The 15,854-nt window shown below is 34.5% G+C and overlaps 1 protein-coding gene across 4 annotated transcripts in view; it reads right to left on the reverse strand.

Annotated features, from left to right (window-relative positions):
- Positions 1-1,667: 1,667 nt before the first annotated feature.
- PCDH17 (protocadherin 17) overlaps positions 1,668-15,854 on the reverse strand; it is a 90,366-nt gene continuing 76,179 nt past the window's right edge. For all 4 annotated transcript variants that reach the window (XM_021530799.2, XM_021530800.2, XM_077781372.1 and 1 more), the window contains exons 5-6: positions 14,168-14,242; positions 1,668-6,262 (exon numbers count right to left, since the gene is read on the reverse strand). In XM_021530799.2, coding sequence (XP_021386474.2) covers positions 5,580-6,262; positions 14,168-14,242 — 758 coding nt within the window. In that variant the 3' untranslated portion in view covers positions 1,668-5,579. The remainder of the gene's footprint in view (positions 6,263-14,167; positions 14,243-15,854) is intronic.

A 15,854-nucleotide genomic window follows, 5' to 3' on the forward strand; every position in this document is an offset into this window, starting at 1 on the left:
ATGCTGTGCTCTTTTCCCTGAATCATAACATATGCATTATGGAGTATACATCTCAGAAAATTCTTAGATGGCTCATTAATTCCCTGATCCATTTCTTCATGCATTACTGAAACTAAGGTGACCTTTCACAAATCAAACTATGTGCATAGCAGACAGTCGTCCTTTCTACTGGAGAAATTTCATTTTTAGGGAAACATTACTAACTGAAGAAATCAGCTTTCAGCTGCCTTCATGTGTTAGACTCAATAAAGGATAAGGATAGGGTATTTATCCCATGAGTGAACACCCTGAAGCAGTAATACGTGGTTGGCTTAAAGGCGATCTAAGAATCTCTGTTTGACGGACTGGACACTTTCCAAATGAGAAATCAATGACTCTGTATTCTGGGTAAAGAAGCCAGGATGGTTTATGACTTGCTTTACATATACTGTGGATCCAGCCAAGCTCTGAATCACACACAGTTGAAGACAGTAAAAGTAACATCTCATGTCCAGTGAGGTCATTAGCAGCATAAGGTACATTCTGTCAGGACTCTGCACAGACAGTGACTTGCTAGATTTTAGAAATTAGCCTATAGGAAGACAGATATATGTAGTTGGAAAAGGGGAGATAACATTGTTGGGTTTCAGTGCCTAAGATGGGCAGCTAACTAGATGCAGGCTGGTTTTGTTTCTGGCGAGGAGATTTGCAAAAAAAATGAAATGGATAAAAGGTAATTCTGTCTACAGGAATAGCACGCACCTTTATAATTCCTGTATTATTCTGAAAAAACTGAAATTCTATTTAGGTGTCCAAAGCAATGCCTGTATACTATTTTTTTAATTACTTTAAAAAAGAAACACCCAAAAAATCAAACAAAAGTCAAAAAACTCTCCACTGGGGAAAAAGAAAAAAAATACAAACCCCTAAAAACCTAAAAATTCTGGTTTACAGCCTTTACACTATTAGGTATGTCATTGTTACAGTCACACAGGAGCAGACAGAGAGGGCCAGATATTCTGAGGTATTGATCATAATGCTCAAATACATAAAATCCCAACCAAACAAAAGAGGTTAATGAAAGTGTTAAATTATTACAACAAACTCAAAAAACAGACATAGGACTTAGAAATATTTTTCCCATCAGTTTGTCACATTGTTTACAGCAACATGAATAAAATTACTCACACTCTTAAGAAAGACACAATTAAAAAAGTTAAAAAGCAAAAACCAATTCCTTGCATTCTTCAGGTTGTCCTCCACTTGTATACTCAAGCAGTGTTTTGATCTCTCTTCCTAGGCTGACAGTCTGTAAGAACTTACAGCCCTACCCCATTTATAATGTTTCTGGTGAACTCACCAGTGTACTAAAGCAAAATATCCTTTTTCAGCTCTATGTTTCTATGAGCAAATAACAGCCTGTAGGGATTCAGTGCATCAACTGCTTAAAAGATAAACCTACCCAGCTTGATGAAAACTCTTCTTCACTTTCCTGTTGAGAGAAAACAGTTACACATTTCCAATAAATGAAGCAGGAACTGTCATTTTTTTGGCAAACTGATAACTAGCTGTAACAGCCGCATTGCCACAAGTTGCTTTTCCAAAGTAATTACCATCAGACTCCCTGTGGTATGCAGTGTTTAACACATTTCTTCTGTGTTAATGAATGCAAAAGCAGGCAACACCACTATTAGTAATCGCTTTTTATTCGTAGTCCTCATTTTCCAGATAGGTCACATTAAACACAGCCATTAAACAATAGCGGTTGAGAAAATCCATACAATGTATGCTGCTTTTGTTTGGTTTTTTTGTGTCATTCACCAGTCATTGGTGCAACTTTGAGCCATATGGGGAGACAGGGGCTGATAAATGAGAATGCCAACCTGTATCACAATTGGGCCAGAGAAGTCAAAACCTTAATCAGATTTCATTCAATTACACTTCAAGTCAACAAATCTTGATAGCCAAAACTCCCATTTAAATTAATGCAATAATAACTGCTGCCTGATGTCAAAAGAAAGTAATTAAACAATAATGAGTGGGTGTATGTTATGCTAGGCTTCAGACTGCCCCTTGACCTCAGCAATTTCCCTTCCATTTGACAGCAAGCAACATGAAAGCTTGTTTGAATGGTGTATCTTGCTCCACAATGAACAAAGTTTGACTTCTAGGGGTAACTTGGATTTGGAAACCTCTATTCTTAAGTGGCAAATCACAGTTCGGGAGATTTTTGTTTCCTGATAAATACACCAATTTTTTAAAAAAGGGAAAGCAGAAAGGTCTGATTTTGAGTTCTGATTTGATTGGCCAATTGTATAAGGAACTCCCAATTGCTGCCTTTTTTTAATTAAAAAAAAAGATACAGAATGCCTTGTTATTCACAGTGTACAGTAAAATTTATTAGTTGCTTTACTTGATTCCCTTAACTCCAACTTTCCTTTTATAATTTTGTGACAGATATTTCCTTTTAGTCTTATAAAGCATATGTGTAAAAAATGAGAGAAATAACTCATAAACTTTATCTTTCATTGCTGCCTCTTTCTCCACTGGTGATAGTAGAGATACCACAGAGAAAAAAATACACTTAAAATTCTTCTGTGTGCAGTACGTCCTTCACACACAATCATGTTAATTTTGACTGAACCAGCAAAACTCACATTGTACAAGCTCTTCTGGTTTGCTGGTTCATTATGTATCCATTCAAAATGGTGAAATAAATTTTTTAACCTGGGATAATCTTATACTGGGAAGCAGTATGCCAGAGTTCTACAAAAAAAGGCAGTTGAAAAAGAAATTAAATAAAAGCAAGATTTCCTAAACTCCTCTATAAAGCTGTGAGTCATGAATTCTGAATTACCTCAGTGGTAAATAAATAATCACTACTAAATACAGATAATGTGTTAAACAGCTAAAGCTAGTAAATCACTAGTGACAGAGAGCCTTAAGGTAAATTCCTCTTACATTGGCACAGCCCTTTCTCAGAATGTTGTGGTTTTATGTCTTCAGAAACATACAATGAATTGTACAATTGGTTACTCAGTGTTAAAATCATTTATAAAATACACAAATCTCCATCACTTGACTGCATTTACATACTGGCGTAGATTTTGCTGAATAATGGATCTCACTGGCAGAGCTAAAGACTTGGTGCACGGACACTGAAGTGATGGGCACCACAGAAATACTCAGAAAAGACTGATCAAACAATAAGAATCCTCTCTACTACGGAATTTCAAGCTATCAAGCTATCAAGCAAAACCAATCTCAGGTCTCCTGGCCAAAAAAAAATAAACAAAACAAAATTATATAACACAGACAACACCACGTTTTAGATACATAAATTGTCCAAAACATGGAGAGTAGCTTGATAAGACATGTACAAGATCCTTCATTTTGCATGTAATTGTAGACATTTTTTAATAGGAGGTAAAAGCAAACTGTCAGAATTGGTATCTCCCAAAGACAATTCATTGTAGGACTGACTAGCTAAAATCACCATCTAAATGCAATCCCAAAAGCAAAATAGGCTGTTGGGTCAACTTTTGTTCTTGAACTGAAAAAAAACTATGGCTTGTGGTATTTCAGATTGCCAACCCCTTTTATAAATGTTTTTTATAGTAAAGATTAAATTTAAGAAACCAAATTCATAGTTTTTAAACAATGTGCCATAGTGGTATTTCCAGCAGAGTATCTAAAGTATATAAGGGACAAATCCTGAGCTAAACATTTTATTCTTCTGCTCCTTATTGTGTTGTGGAAGTTCATTTGTTATTTTCCGAGTTTCATCTGAAAGTAATTTTGAAATTTTAAAATGCAATAAAAACTTTCTTAGGAAACAATAATAAAAAGTAGAAACGATATCCCAAGTTGTAAGTTCTAAGTTATTCTGCAAATATTATTCAGATCAAGTGAAAACCTGACTAAAAAAAACCCCTCAGAATAAGCAGTATTTATCTAGAACTGCAGTAAGCTATTGCACACTCTAAAGAATCAGATAAAATACTGCTCATGCCACATTGACACTGATATATTTTTCAGCTCTATAAACTTAATACCAAAACTTTTAAAATCGTGGCATCTCTGAAGAATTCAATCAAATATCCTACATTGAACAGGCTGGCTGCATGCGTTGGGGGGAAAAAAATCCCAAGGAGGTTCCAGATGTTGGTTTGAGTGTAATTTTTGTTATTAAACACGGGTTTGCAATAGAAGCTTCTACAAGGACTTGCACATAACCATGACTGATGGATGTATTTGTAGGCTGTTCAGTTAGCTCCATCAGCTCACTCAAACATATTTTGAACAGATTATGTACTGGAGTACTTCGTAGACCATACATTAAACAAGAGACTTTGCTCTGAGGCACTGCTTCCCATATTCCATAGGGAAAAGGAAGCAGGAAAAAACAAAACTCATAGAGTTCGACAGCTACTGAGGCAACACTTGCCATTTACAATATAAGCCCAAATATTTTTGCAACACAACTATATATTAATTTAATAAAATACACAATATAGCTCTTATACACTCAACAATTTGGCTCATATGCACTGAATCTGCAATAAATCAATAAAAATATGTCATTTGATGTAAACACACTGAATCTTCTTACATTTGCACATTTAAATGACCATGTGATTTTTTGTGGATGTCTGACATTTTCACTTTCCTGAGCTATTTTAGTGTCCACAAATGAATAAAAAAGTGTTAATAATGTTAATTTCTTTTTTGTATTACCATTAAGGTAACACTTTTTTTCCCAAACATTATTTCACTTACTTTTCTTTTTTTTTTTTAACTTATCACTAACTATTTATAGCTTTGTTGGACACTAAAATGCTAAATAGATATTAAAATCTTTTTTTTTTTTTTTCATTTTATCAAGTGAATTAGCTTATGTGTGTGCAGGACAAGATGGACTATATAATTTTACATTTAACCTTAATATGATATGTAGTGTTTCATTAATGATGAGGATATGTTTTTTTGAATAATGATCTGGAATGGTTCTTTTTGTTTTATTGTTATTTTTTCTTTTTTTCATATTTCATATTTGTGGCAGATAACTTTGTACATAAATGTTTACCACAAATGAATGTTAATGTTTGGTGTCACTTGGACTACTACAAGGACTCTTTATAGGACTTTCAGTAGAAGCCTGTGGTGGCTGCTGGAAATTCACCACAGATCAACATTATTCAACCCTGTTTTTCTTGGGGTTTATACGTAAACAGTAAAGTCAGCATCAGCTATTGAGGACAGTCTTAAAGTATCAGATGTATTTCCATTCCATCTTTCTCACACCTTCCTATCAGATTGTCAAAATGGCACTGTCTTTCCTTCTTTCATTTTTGTTCTTGGTGTACTTGACTCTGTCCTAATGAAAGTTTGGTCAAAATGAAACCAGTGTTATCTGTCGAAAAGAAAGAGCAGTGAAAAGAACATACTTGTGGGCACTTCAGATGTTCACTAAAAGCCTTAAAGCAGCATTGGTCTTCCTTCATTCCTGTAATTCTGTTACAACCAGGGAATTTATTTATTTAATTACTTTCAATCAGCAGAAGAGGAATGCAACTGCCAGCCTGTCCTTATTTTCCCCCTCACTTTCTGATGGCCACAGGGTCGCTTCCCCGACAGTCCTGCAAGAGCTTGTCTATTTCTCTCACAACCTCCTCGGCATCCACCGACTCCCTGCCTAGATCCCGGGCTGAACGGTCTAACTGCTCCAGCACAGAGTCCATCTCACTCGAGTCTCGGCTCACTCGGGAGTGCACGTCTCCAAAGGCCCTAGCCATCTGATCTGATGCAATGAAGGAAGCGTCCTTTGACTGTTTACTGGGCGATAGATACTGACTGTCAGTTGACAAGTACTGGCTGCTTGGTTCAGCCAAGGCTCCTGATTTCACTTCACAACCATCCAGTGGTCCTTTTGTTGAGGTGCAAGGCTCAATGCATGTCTTGGTTGGGCTGCTCGATGCTGAGGGAACCTCCTGAAGCAGAGGACTCAGGGCACGTTTGGCTTTTAAGTAAGGTTTAACATTGGCAATGAGAATAGTGTGCTCTCTCTTGTCTTTCCCAAATGTACAAAAAGTCTTTTTCCCAGTGGGATTCACAGTTTCATATGTCTCAGTCTCAACGTTAGCTTCAACTGTGGGTACAAAGAGATTTGTGCGATAATCTGCATTCTCAGCCTGACTGGCTGCAGGGAACTGTGGCATCCAACACCTGTCAGAATGACCAAGCACTCTGCATTCATCTGTGCAGTTAACACATTCTTCTTGTTCTGCAAAACAAAGGAGAAAGAGAAAAAATTCTAATTAGAGGTGGATTTATTTAGGCTAATGGATAGTCTATGATCATCATATGATGGGCTTACTTGACATCTGGTTTCTTAATTATGGAGAAAAAGAAGAAGCTGTAATTAAAATATTTCAGAAGGTTTGCATAAACCTGTTAGTTGAGACAATAGATTTATTTAACTCTGTTCTCCACATATTAAAGCATTCACACAGCCCAGTGGAAGTAAAAAGGGGTCATTAAATACTCATTCTCAGTGGAATTGAGCTTCATCTGTAAACTAATCTGCTGTAGAAATCTTTTAGGCTTTATTCTGTAAAACTCATACTAGAAAAGAGTGAACAGTACTTAGGGAACTCAAAAGGAATTATAAGGATTAATTTTTCAAATCAAATAACTGAGCAGTGACTGCCTTTCTGGAAATAAAACACTTCATAAAAATCAGCAAGCTGTTTTTTCTTTTTTTGTCACCTCCATTCCATTTGTAATTGTTATGTTGTGTGACAGTCACAAAATAAAAAGGTTTTCTTGAAAAGCCTACTTTTCCTGCTGAGAACAGAGAACTAGATCTTCCATCAGTATGCATTAAATATAAGCTTGTCAAAAGCACATATTGCAATTTTATTAGACATGAGTATGGATCATGTAATCAGTTTTCCCCCTTTTTGTTTTGGTGCAACTAAGTGAAAATGGATTTGTGCAATACATACAATTTGGAAGAATGACAAATGGTGACACACTATTTGAACTGATGATGTTTTCAAATAGGATTTCTATATCCTTGTTTCTTTCAAATAATATAGTTAAATGAGATTCCTTTGCTACACTTTTAAAACATAAGTTTTGGTACTTCCTGTTCTACAATTCAAAGACAACTTTCTGTTTTAAAAAGCTTGGCTTTTGTGTCATTTGCATTAAATAGGTTACATTTGGGCCAGTATTTACTGTCTTACAATTGTACTCACAACTCTAACCAACTATCAGGAATAAAAAAGAAATAATAGAATAAATAGTTTTATCATCTTTAGGGTTTAGTTAACTATAGATTTATCTTAATATATATTTTCTTTCACAAAATGGAAATATGGGTTCAATACTTATTCTTTTGAGGAATTTAGTATTTAAAAAAATGCTTTGTATTCCAGTTAGACCAAAAACTGTTAGCATACCTTTAAATATAAGGATGAAACACACATACAGACAAGCAGAACAAGTCTTCAGAAAAGCAGAACAAACATTTTAACCCAAAGAGGGGGAGAATTTAAGCAATCATCATCTTTCTAAATTAGAAAATACATTCCTAGTAATCTTGTAGCACCACCTGATTAATGGATGATTGCACTGCAGAAACATGACAAAAGAAACATCAAAGGTGATCTATGGGAATCCAAGAGTATAAACTGTTTTTTAACATTTCTAAAAAGATATTAATAAATAGGACTTAAATTATGCTAAAATTCTATTATGTCAAAGTGCTGTTAAATTAGGATTATTTGTTCAGAACTGATACTTGTTAATGATCCTGTGGTGTGGAAAAGTGTCATTCTGTATATTTGCTACCTTCCTTGAAGACTTTAAAATCTAAATCTGGTGTAAACCCTGAAAAAGTACCAAAAGCAAGAAAGAATTAGGTACAAGGACAGCAGAGAAAAGTGTTCAGGAAAAGGATGTAACACAGAGGCCTTAAATATAAAATTCATAGAGGTGAGTCAGCCTCAGATGTGTACCTGGTAAAATAATGGAACAGAACCTCCTGGAAGATGTATCAAAACATATGGAAGATGGGGAGGTGATTAGACACAGAAAGCAAGGTTTCATTGCGGACAGACTGTGTCTGACTAATCTGGTGGCTTTCTACAACAGAGTGAATGCATCAGTGGTCAAGGTAAAGTCTTTTGTAAGGCCTTTGATATGGTCAAATATTGATATGGCCAAAATATTCTTGGTGCTAAATTGGAGATTGATGGATTTGAGGATGGATTGTCAGATCAATAAGGTAGTAGCTGGATGGTCACATAAAAGCAGCTGTAGTCAATGGCTCAGTGACCAAGTGGAAACCACAATGAGAGGTGTCCCTTCCAGGGTCCACATTGGGGCCAACATTATTTATTATCTGCATTAATGAGATAGCCAGTGGAACTGAGTGCACCCTAGAATCACAACAAGATGAGGGATGCATCTGGTTCGCTGGAGGGGAGGGATGCCATCTAGAGGGACTGACAATCTTGAGAAGTGGGGGCCATTATGAAGTTCAACAAGTCCAAGTGCAAGGTCTTGAGTTGGAGAAGTCAGTATCAATACAGAATGGGGAATGGACAGATTGAGAGCAGACCTGTTGAGAAGGATTGGGGCTACTGGTGGATGAAAAGTTGGACATAAGCCAGCAAAATGTGTCCTGGGCTGCATAAACTGAAAGAAAGCAGATGTAGACCGTACATGACATAGAAGCTTTTTTATATAACAGGGAGACACTGGAATAGATTCCCCAGAGAAATTGTGGATGTCTCATCACTGTGAGATTTCAAAGTCAGTTTGCACAGGACCTTGAGCAATGTGATCTAGTGAGGGACATTCCTGCCCATGGTAGATATTTCAAGGTCCTTTCTCACCCAAACCCTTCAATGATTCTATAGTCTCCAAGGAAAGTTAATCCACATGCTGCTTTTAGTATCCTAAAAAACTAAAATTATCATGATGAAAAGCAGGAGTAAAATAACCCAAACTCTAGGACTGTAATAAAGTGGCAGAACTGAAAATATTTTGAGGAAGAAATTTAAGTTTGTTGTAATTGATTTTATTTCACTTGAATGAGATGGCATTGGTATGCAAAACCGCAGAGACAACATATGTGTGGCAATTGCTTACTGAAATGGGAGCCATACAAATGAAGGACATAGCTATACACCTCATTCCACCCATTAGTGCACCTCCACTAAAATTCTCTGTATCTAGTTTTCTGGAGTTTCTACAACATCAAACAGATGCTGCTTTAAAACAGCCAAGGGAAACTGCTACTCTCATTCTCTCTAAAAAAAAAAAAAAAAAAAAAAAAAAAAAAAAAAAAAAAATCCCCAAACCACCAAACTACCTCCTTCTGCTCCAAAAAAAACCCACTCAGAAACAAAAACAACCCAAATCAATATATTTTTAAAAACACCTTCATCTTCCTTCAGAGTAGACTTGTGGCAAGCTCAGCCTCCAACTTTAAAAGTGGACTTACAGAAATAGGAGAAACAGGTGTTTTCTTCCAGATTTTCCTTAACAATATGTAAAGCTATTTTTTCTCTCATATGGAATTCATGACAATTATGAGTAAAAGCTTTCTGGCACTTTTAAAAGTTTACCTAAACAACTAATCAGCTTTCCAACTAACTTTTATGATAGTTATGTAAGCTTAAGCTTAACTATCCTTTGTATGGATATTTGTAAACTATTTTGTTGCTTTATAAGAAAAGACAAAAATAAAACCCTGCTGCATGTTATCTACCATAAAATGCTCAGAATTGCACAATCAATGGACCAGTATCTGCTCCCGTCTCTGTCAAAGCAAGATCCCTCTTTGCTCCTTTCTTTCTCACAAAAAAATAACCCAAACATTACAGTCTATTTCATTATACCACAAAAAAGCCATCTATAGCAGAAAAATTCTTTCTGTCTCTCTGGTAGTAGTTCTATGTCATATTATCTTAAAATAAATTAAATAAATATTCATATATATATATATATATATATATATATATATATATATATATACACACATTAAAAAATCTCTACTTTGTACATTAACAACACACATATGTATATATGCATATATATATATTTATATTAAATATAGAACTAGGAATTCTATTTTGACACTGACTCTTTTTCTAAAACTTGACTGAAGTGTATTTTTTAAAAAATAAGTATTCCCTGAACTAAGATTGAAACAAACAAGCTCAGATGAAAGGTAAAGTTCAGAGAAGTTCTTACTCACTGGAAATAAGTACTGCAAATTTATTCAGTAGGTATTCTGTTCTGTGCCAAAAACTATGTTTTGAGATTTTCAACACTCATTAGGTTAATTTATTGCAACCAAGTTATGTTTGAAGATCTATATTTTTAGCTCTCACACATGTGCATACACGTATACTGCTATGAGGAGGGGCCTTCCACATTGTTTAGATTATTCGTTACTGCCAACAAAAATACAAAATTTGCTAGCAATCTCTAAGTAAAAGAGATATATGTCATATAGCATATATATGTTATATATATATATATATATATATATTGCATGCTCTATATTCTTTCCTCTTCTCATTTCCTGTCTTTTTAAAAGCAATTATTATACTTGCATTTTACTCACTGTATTGACTAACTTTCTATTTCTGGTCCCTGGACATTGTAGCAGTGATTGAATTAAATATGAAGCAAAAAACAAACAAAAATACACAAAGTGACCTTGATTTGAAACCCACCAACATTGCATGAGCTTTGGTTCTCTAGCCCTGAAAATCTCTGCCTTTGCATTTCATTATTTTATGTCACATCATGGGGAATGGATTTTGAGTACTGATTATCATACATTATAAGCTGCTTGTCTCACCATTAGCCTGTAATTTTGACTGCTACATCTACCACACAGTGAAGAAAATCAAACAGGGATTTTTGTACTAGTAGCAGAAACTGCAAACACAAAGTGAACTATCACCACCAAGGGCCAAATTAGTATATATGAGAAAATAGAATCAATTTAAAGGTAAATATATAGATATATATATGTAAAATATGCTATATTCTGTGCTGTACAGCAAGATGTGCTGGTAGAGTGATATGCACCATCAGTCTTTATCTCTGTGCTTGTTTCCTGCCTGTTGAAAATAAACCCTTAACAGTGCATGTGTGTACAATAAACAGAAACAGTCTAGAGGTTTTCCTAACTCTCTGGAGCATTAAGGGTAAACAGTCAGAAGTGCTTTGTGCACTTAGGGGAGAACATACACTAAAATAGAACTGCTAAATTATCAGCAGTAGAAAGAAAAGGGAACAAGATATCTGTAAACAACAGTCGCCTAGATAGGAAGCGTATTCTGGATGGAAATTGTAGGATGAAAGTTATATTGGCAACATATAAAATGTAATGCAAGGTATGTATTTTGGCACAGCAGAAGACAGATCTTACATAGTTCATTCTATTACCAGATGAGTTATAATTAATATCTGCCTTCTCTAGCAAGTTTAAGAAAAATAATATTTTATTGTGGTATCTACAATTTCCTACATTTTCTTTATAAATATTGAACAAAATTAATTATGGGCACTGATTTCAACCTAAATATATTGCACTATGAAGTTAATTAATTAATGCTTTAGATAGCTGTCTGCTTTCAATGGCTAAACAGATATCTTATTTTGACTCACTAATTATACTAAATTTGCATAATGATAAAAAAGAGGAAGTTCAAGAATTATTATTTTTTTAAACAGTAACTCGATGGAAAAATCAAGTCATTAAATACAATGTTTACTGCAATTTAACTGGTCCCTAATTATTTAAATTATACACACATACAAAGCAAAAAAACAAATCTAAGGTAAACAGCATGCAAACAATTAAAAAATATTTAATGTACTATACTTTTAGGATGAAGAACACTATAGTATGTATTGAAGTACTCCATATAATATGATACTAAATGTCAAGATTCCCATATATGGGAAATCAGACTATAAATATATTTATATACACATATACATATATGCTTTTATATATATTTATGTAAATAAATGAATCTATATATATTTAAAGTCTGATTACCTCTATAAACAGATCTGTATATAGAAATAGTCATAGACTTAGGCCTACAGCTAGATCTATGCCATCCTATTCCTCACAAAACCTGAAAACTGTTTTATCAAATTTTATTCAGAATTAAACAAGGCAGACAGTTAATATCATTATAATTTATAAGACTTGAACTGATTGTCATTCAAGTACATTCTTTCCTAAGAACTTCTTATGAGATATTTAAAAATGTAGCTTTTTATTGCCATTTGTTCATTGATAAAGACTAAATAAGAATATGGCCAGCTAAGTACATGAATAACACTAAATATTTTTAAATATTAAAATTTTTGTTATTTTTAATTGTCCTAAGAAAGCCTATCTTTCAGATATCCTTTTTTTCTCTTTCAACAGGGGATGTGTAATTTTTGCTATTGCATAAACACCTTCTTCTAACTGACTATTTTTTAAATTCATTTCTATAAATGTGGAATCTAAAAATCTCTTAATTGTCAGGGATGCTTCATAGGTTAATTCCATTGAGTGGAATGACTATCAATTAACAAGTCCAAATAAAAAATAAACCAGAGGACCCATTTCAAAATATATGCTGCCTTCTTTTTGAAAGCATGCAGTTTCACAATACTTTCGCTCTTTAAATGCTCTATTCTTCATTGCATTGCAGAGAATGGTAAAGCACATCTTTGATGACCCTTTTTTCACATGACAAAGATCTGTCTATGAATGAATACATAGAGAATGCATACACACTGATTTGTGTAGGAGATCACCCTTGATGTTGTGAATTTTTATTCATTATTGAAAGTATTTCCATTTAGAATTTACTCAGTTATGAAAAAAAGTGCAAAATTCTCTGCAGCTTATATTTCCCTGGTCTAACCACAAACACAGTATTCTTTACTCTGAGGGTGGTGAGGCATTGGAACAGGTCGTCCCATTCCTGGAAGTGTCCAGGCTGGATGGGGTTTTTGAGCAACCTGGTTTAGTGGATGGTGTCCCTGACCATGAAAAAGCAGTTGGAACTAGATGACCTTTAAGATCCTTTATAACTCCAATCATTCTATGATTTTATTTAAAAAGCTTCCTCCAACACCAGTAGGTTTTAGGCTTATAAAATAATGCTATGCTTCATATTTTTAATACCTTAAATAGATATGAAAGATGTCTATTTTCTGTACATATGTGTAAGCAGATGGACAATAAATGCCACATAATATCTAACAGAGGATGTAATTAACTCCATTTTTCAGAACTTCAGTAATTCCTAAAATATGACCAGAAAACCTTACAGAACTTGCATGAAATTTTTTATTCATTTTTAGTTTTTAATTTTTAAAAAAATTTGAGACAGGCAATTGCCTTTACTATAGAGCTGGAAAGGCTATAAGTAGATATTTATTACAGGAGATAAATCATGTGTGCTTCGGCATGTCCTAAACACTGGGTCTATATGACATTTCTATTGAGAGCAATCAGCTAAAGCATTACCTCTGTGGCTGGATTTCTGTTTAATTACAATTGATTTTGACATAAATGAGCAGAGATAAACAAATACTTCTATACTTCTCTTGCTGTTATTAAACAGAGCTGTCTCCTATCTGAGTATTTATATTGGCTTGTCTGTTAAAAGGCTCCTTTCAGTCACTCAAAGCAATTATGTAGCTCAGATTAGCAAAATAACTGGCAGTAAAATGAGAGTGGACTGCAACATTTGTAAACCTCTTGGATCTCATGTTTTTCTTCTGATATTATAAATACAAGTTTCTGAAGTCTATAATCCTCACACAGTTTACCACAGGTGGTGTAGTTTTTGTTTAGTTGGCTTTGTTTGCTTGTTTTCTAGACACAGTATAAAGACAATATATATTTTATATTATTATGACATAAAACACTTCAAAAGCCATAAAAGCATGATGACCTATGGATTTAATTCTAGTTCACATTTGTCCCAGCAATAACTATTGGAGAAATATTTCAGGATTACAGGGAGCAATATGGAAAATTTAAAACATTTCTTACAGAAGTATGCTTTTATGAAATGATTAATGACAGTCACATATCTATATTAAAAACAATAGAAGAGAAAGAAAGTATTTGTGTTACCTGAAAATTTTCCATCCTCACAGCGGGCTGGTCCACAGATCCCAACAATGGGTCTTTGGCCTCTGCCTTGCTGTTCTGGAGGCAAATCAGACCTGTGAGTCACAGACAGGGATAGGCTCTGCTTCCAAAATTCACAACAATGTCAAAACTTCTTCAGCAGAAAAACAGCTTCTACCTGTGATCCAGACACAGCTCATGGCCCTCGAAAATTTTCATGAATTTTCTCAATGGTACAAACACACAATTCTATAGTTGGCAATGAACTGAAAATGTCTAACTAGTAACATACCAAACATACTAAAAAAGTATGTCTCATTTCTTCCTAATAGAGGAGAAAGAAGAAAATAGACACCCAGTCTTGATTTCCACTGTTTTCCATAAGTTGACAGGCCCTGACTCTAATTTGCAGTGAAAAGACCATACAACAGTCATGAAACAGTCATTTTGATCTCTTCCCCATCCCACATAAGAAAGTCTTCCTAGCCCAGGGCTGCAGGTAGAAAATATACAAAGGCTAGTTGTGCCAGCCCTGCACTTAGCTGAGAAGCTACTGGGAAACTTTAGCAATATGACACATTGATAGTTTTAAAGAGTAAATCTTTGCTGTAGAGACCCAAGGTGTTTCCTGAGAAAGAAGAATAACTAAACTGCAGTAATTAACAGAAGAGGACAGCCTTGTGTATCTTTTAGAAAGCATATTTTTAATATAGCATATTTTCAGTCTTGATCAAGGCAGTGCAAAAAATATTACAGTGGAATTGTTTCAGCACTAGCATCTACAAAAGCAATGATTCTTAAATCTGAAACTTAACTGAATTTGTGTAATCATTTGCACAATTTGCATGATATTCACATTCTTTTTACTAACTTTATTCTGAGCTAGTCTTAATTATAGTATCAATGATTTCCATATCTAATTTGCAGCACTTAGTAAATGCTTCATATTGTAATGTGGCAATGCTTATAATCTAGTCATTAACCAGGACCATTGTGAGCCCGTCTATACAAATATTAACAGATTGTATAGTTAGAGACAAAAGGTAGCAATGATTATGACAAACAAAAGCAATGAATGGGAAGAAAAGACAACATTAATGAAAATATAATCATGCTATTGACATTTCCTAAAAATACCAATATAAAAGCTCCATAATTTAAAGTAGCTATCTCCATCTGTCAGACCATCAAGCCACCAGCAATGAGCTATATGCTACACCACTGAACTTTCCTTGCCAGTTGCCAATTATCTCAGCATACAAATCTTTAATTAGAAGGTACTAAGCTTTTTGCTTTGTAAACTTGCCTCAAATTTGGATATGACAACTTGTTTACAGATATTGACTGAGGAGGGTGCCACTGAGGAGAGAGACATGACAGGTTTCTGAAGGAATCTCTATGTTCTTTTGATGGGTCTGTTTACATCCTGACTGTAGGTAGACTCTGTTGAGTGGAAGTCTGTCAGCCTCTCTGTAAAAGCCTGGTTTTTCCCAAAACAAAATTAATTCAGTAACGCTCTTCAAATGCTACCTGTTTTCCTTTACAAAATCTCATAAAAATAATTACAAAAGCTGCATGGATGCTGAACCATTCAGAATCTGAATGGCCACTTTGGTGAAAGGGAGTATTTTTCCTCCACATTCCTGCCAGTATGCCTGGATTTACATTCAAAATCTCTTTTAACAGCCAT

This window comes from Lonchura striata, chromosome 2 (assembly GCF_046129695.1).
Source record: "Lonchura striata isolate bLonStr1 chromosome 2, bLonStr1.mat, whole genome shotgun sequence".
NCBI lineage: Eukaryota > Metazoa > Chordata > Aves > Passeriformes > Estrildidae > Lonchura > Lonchura striata.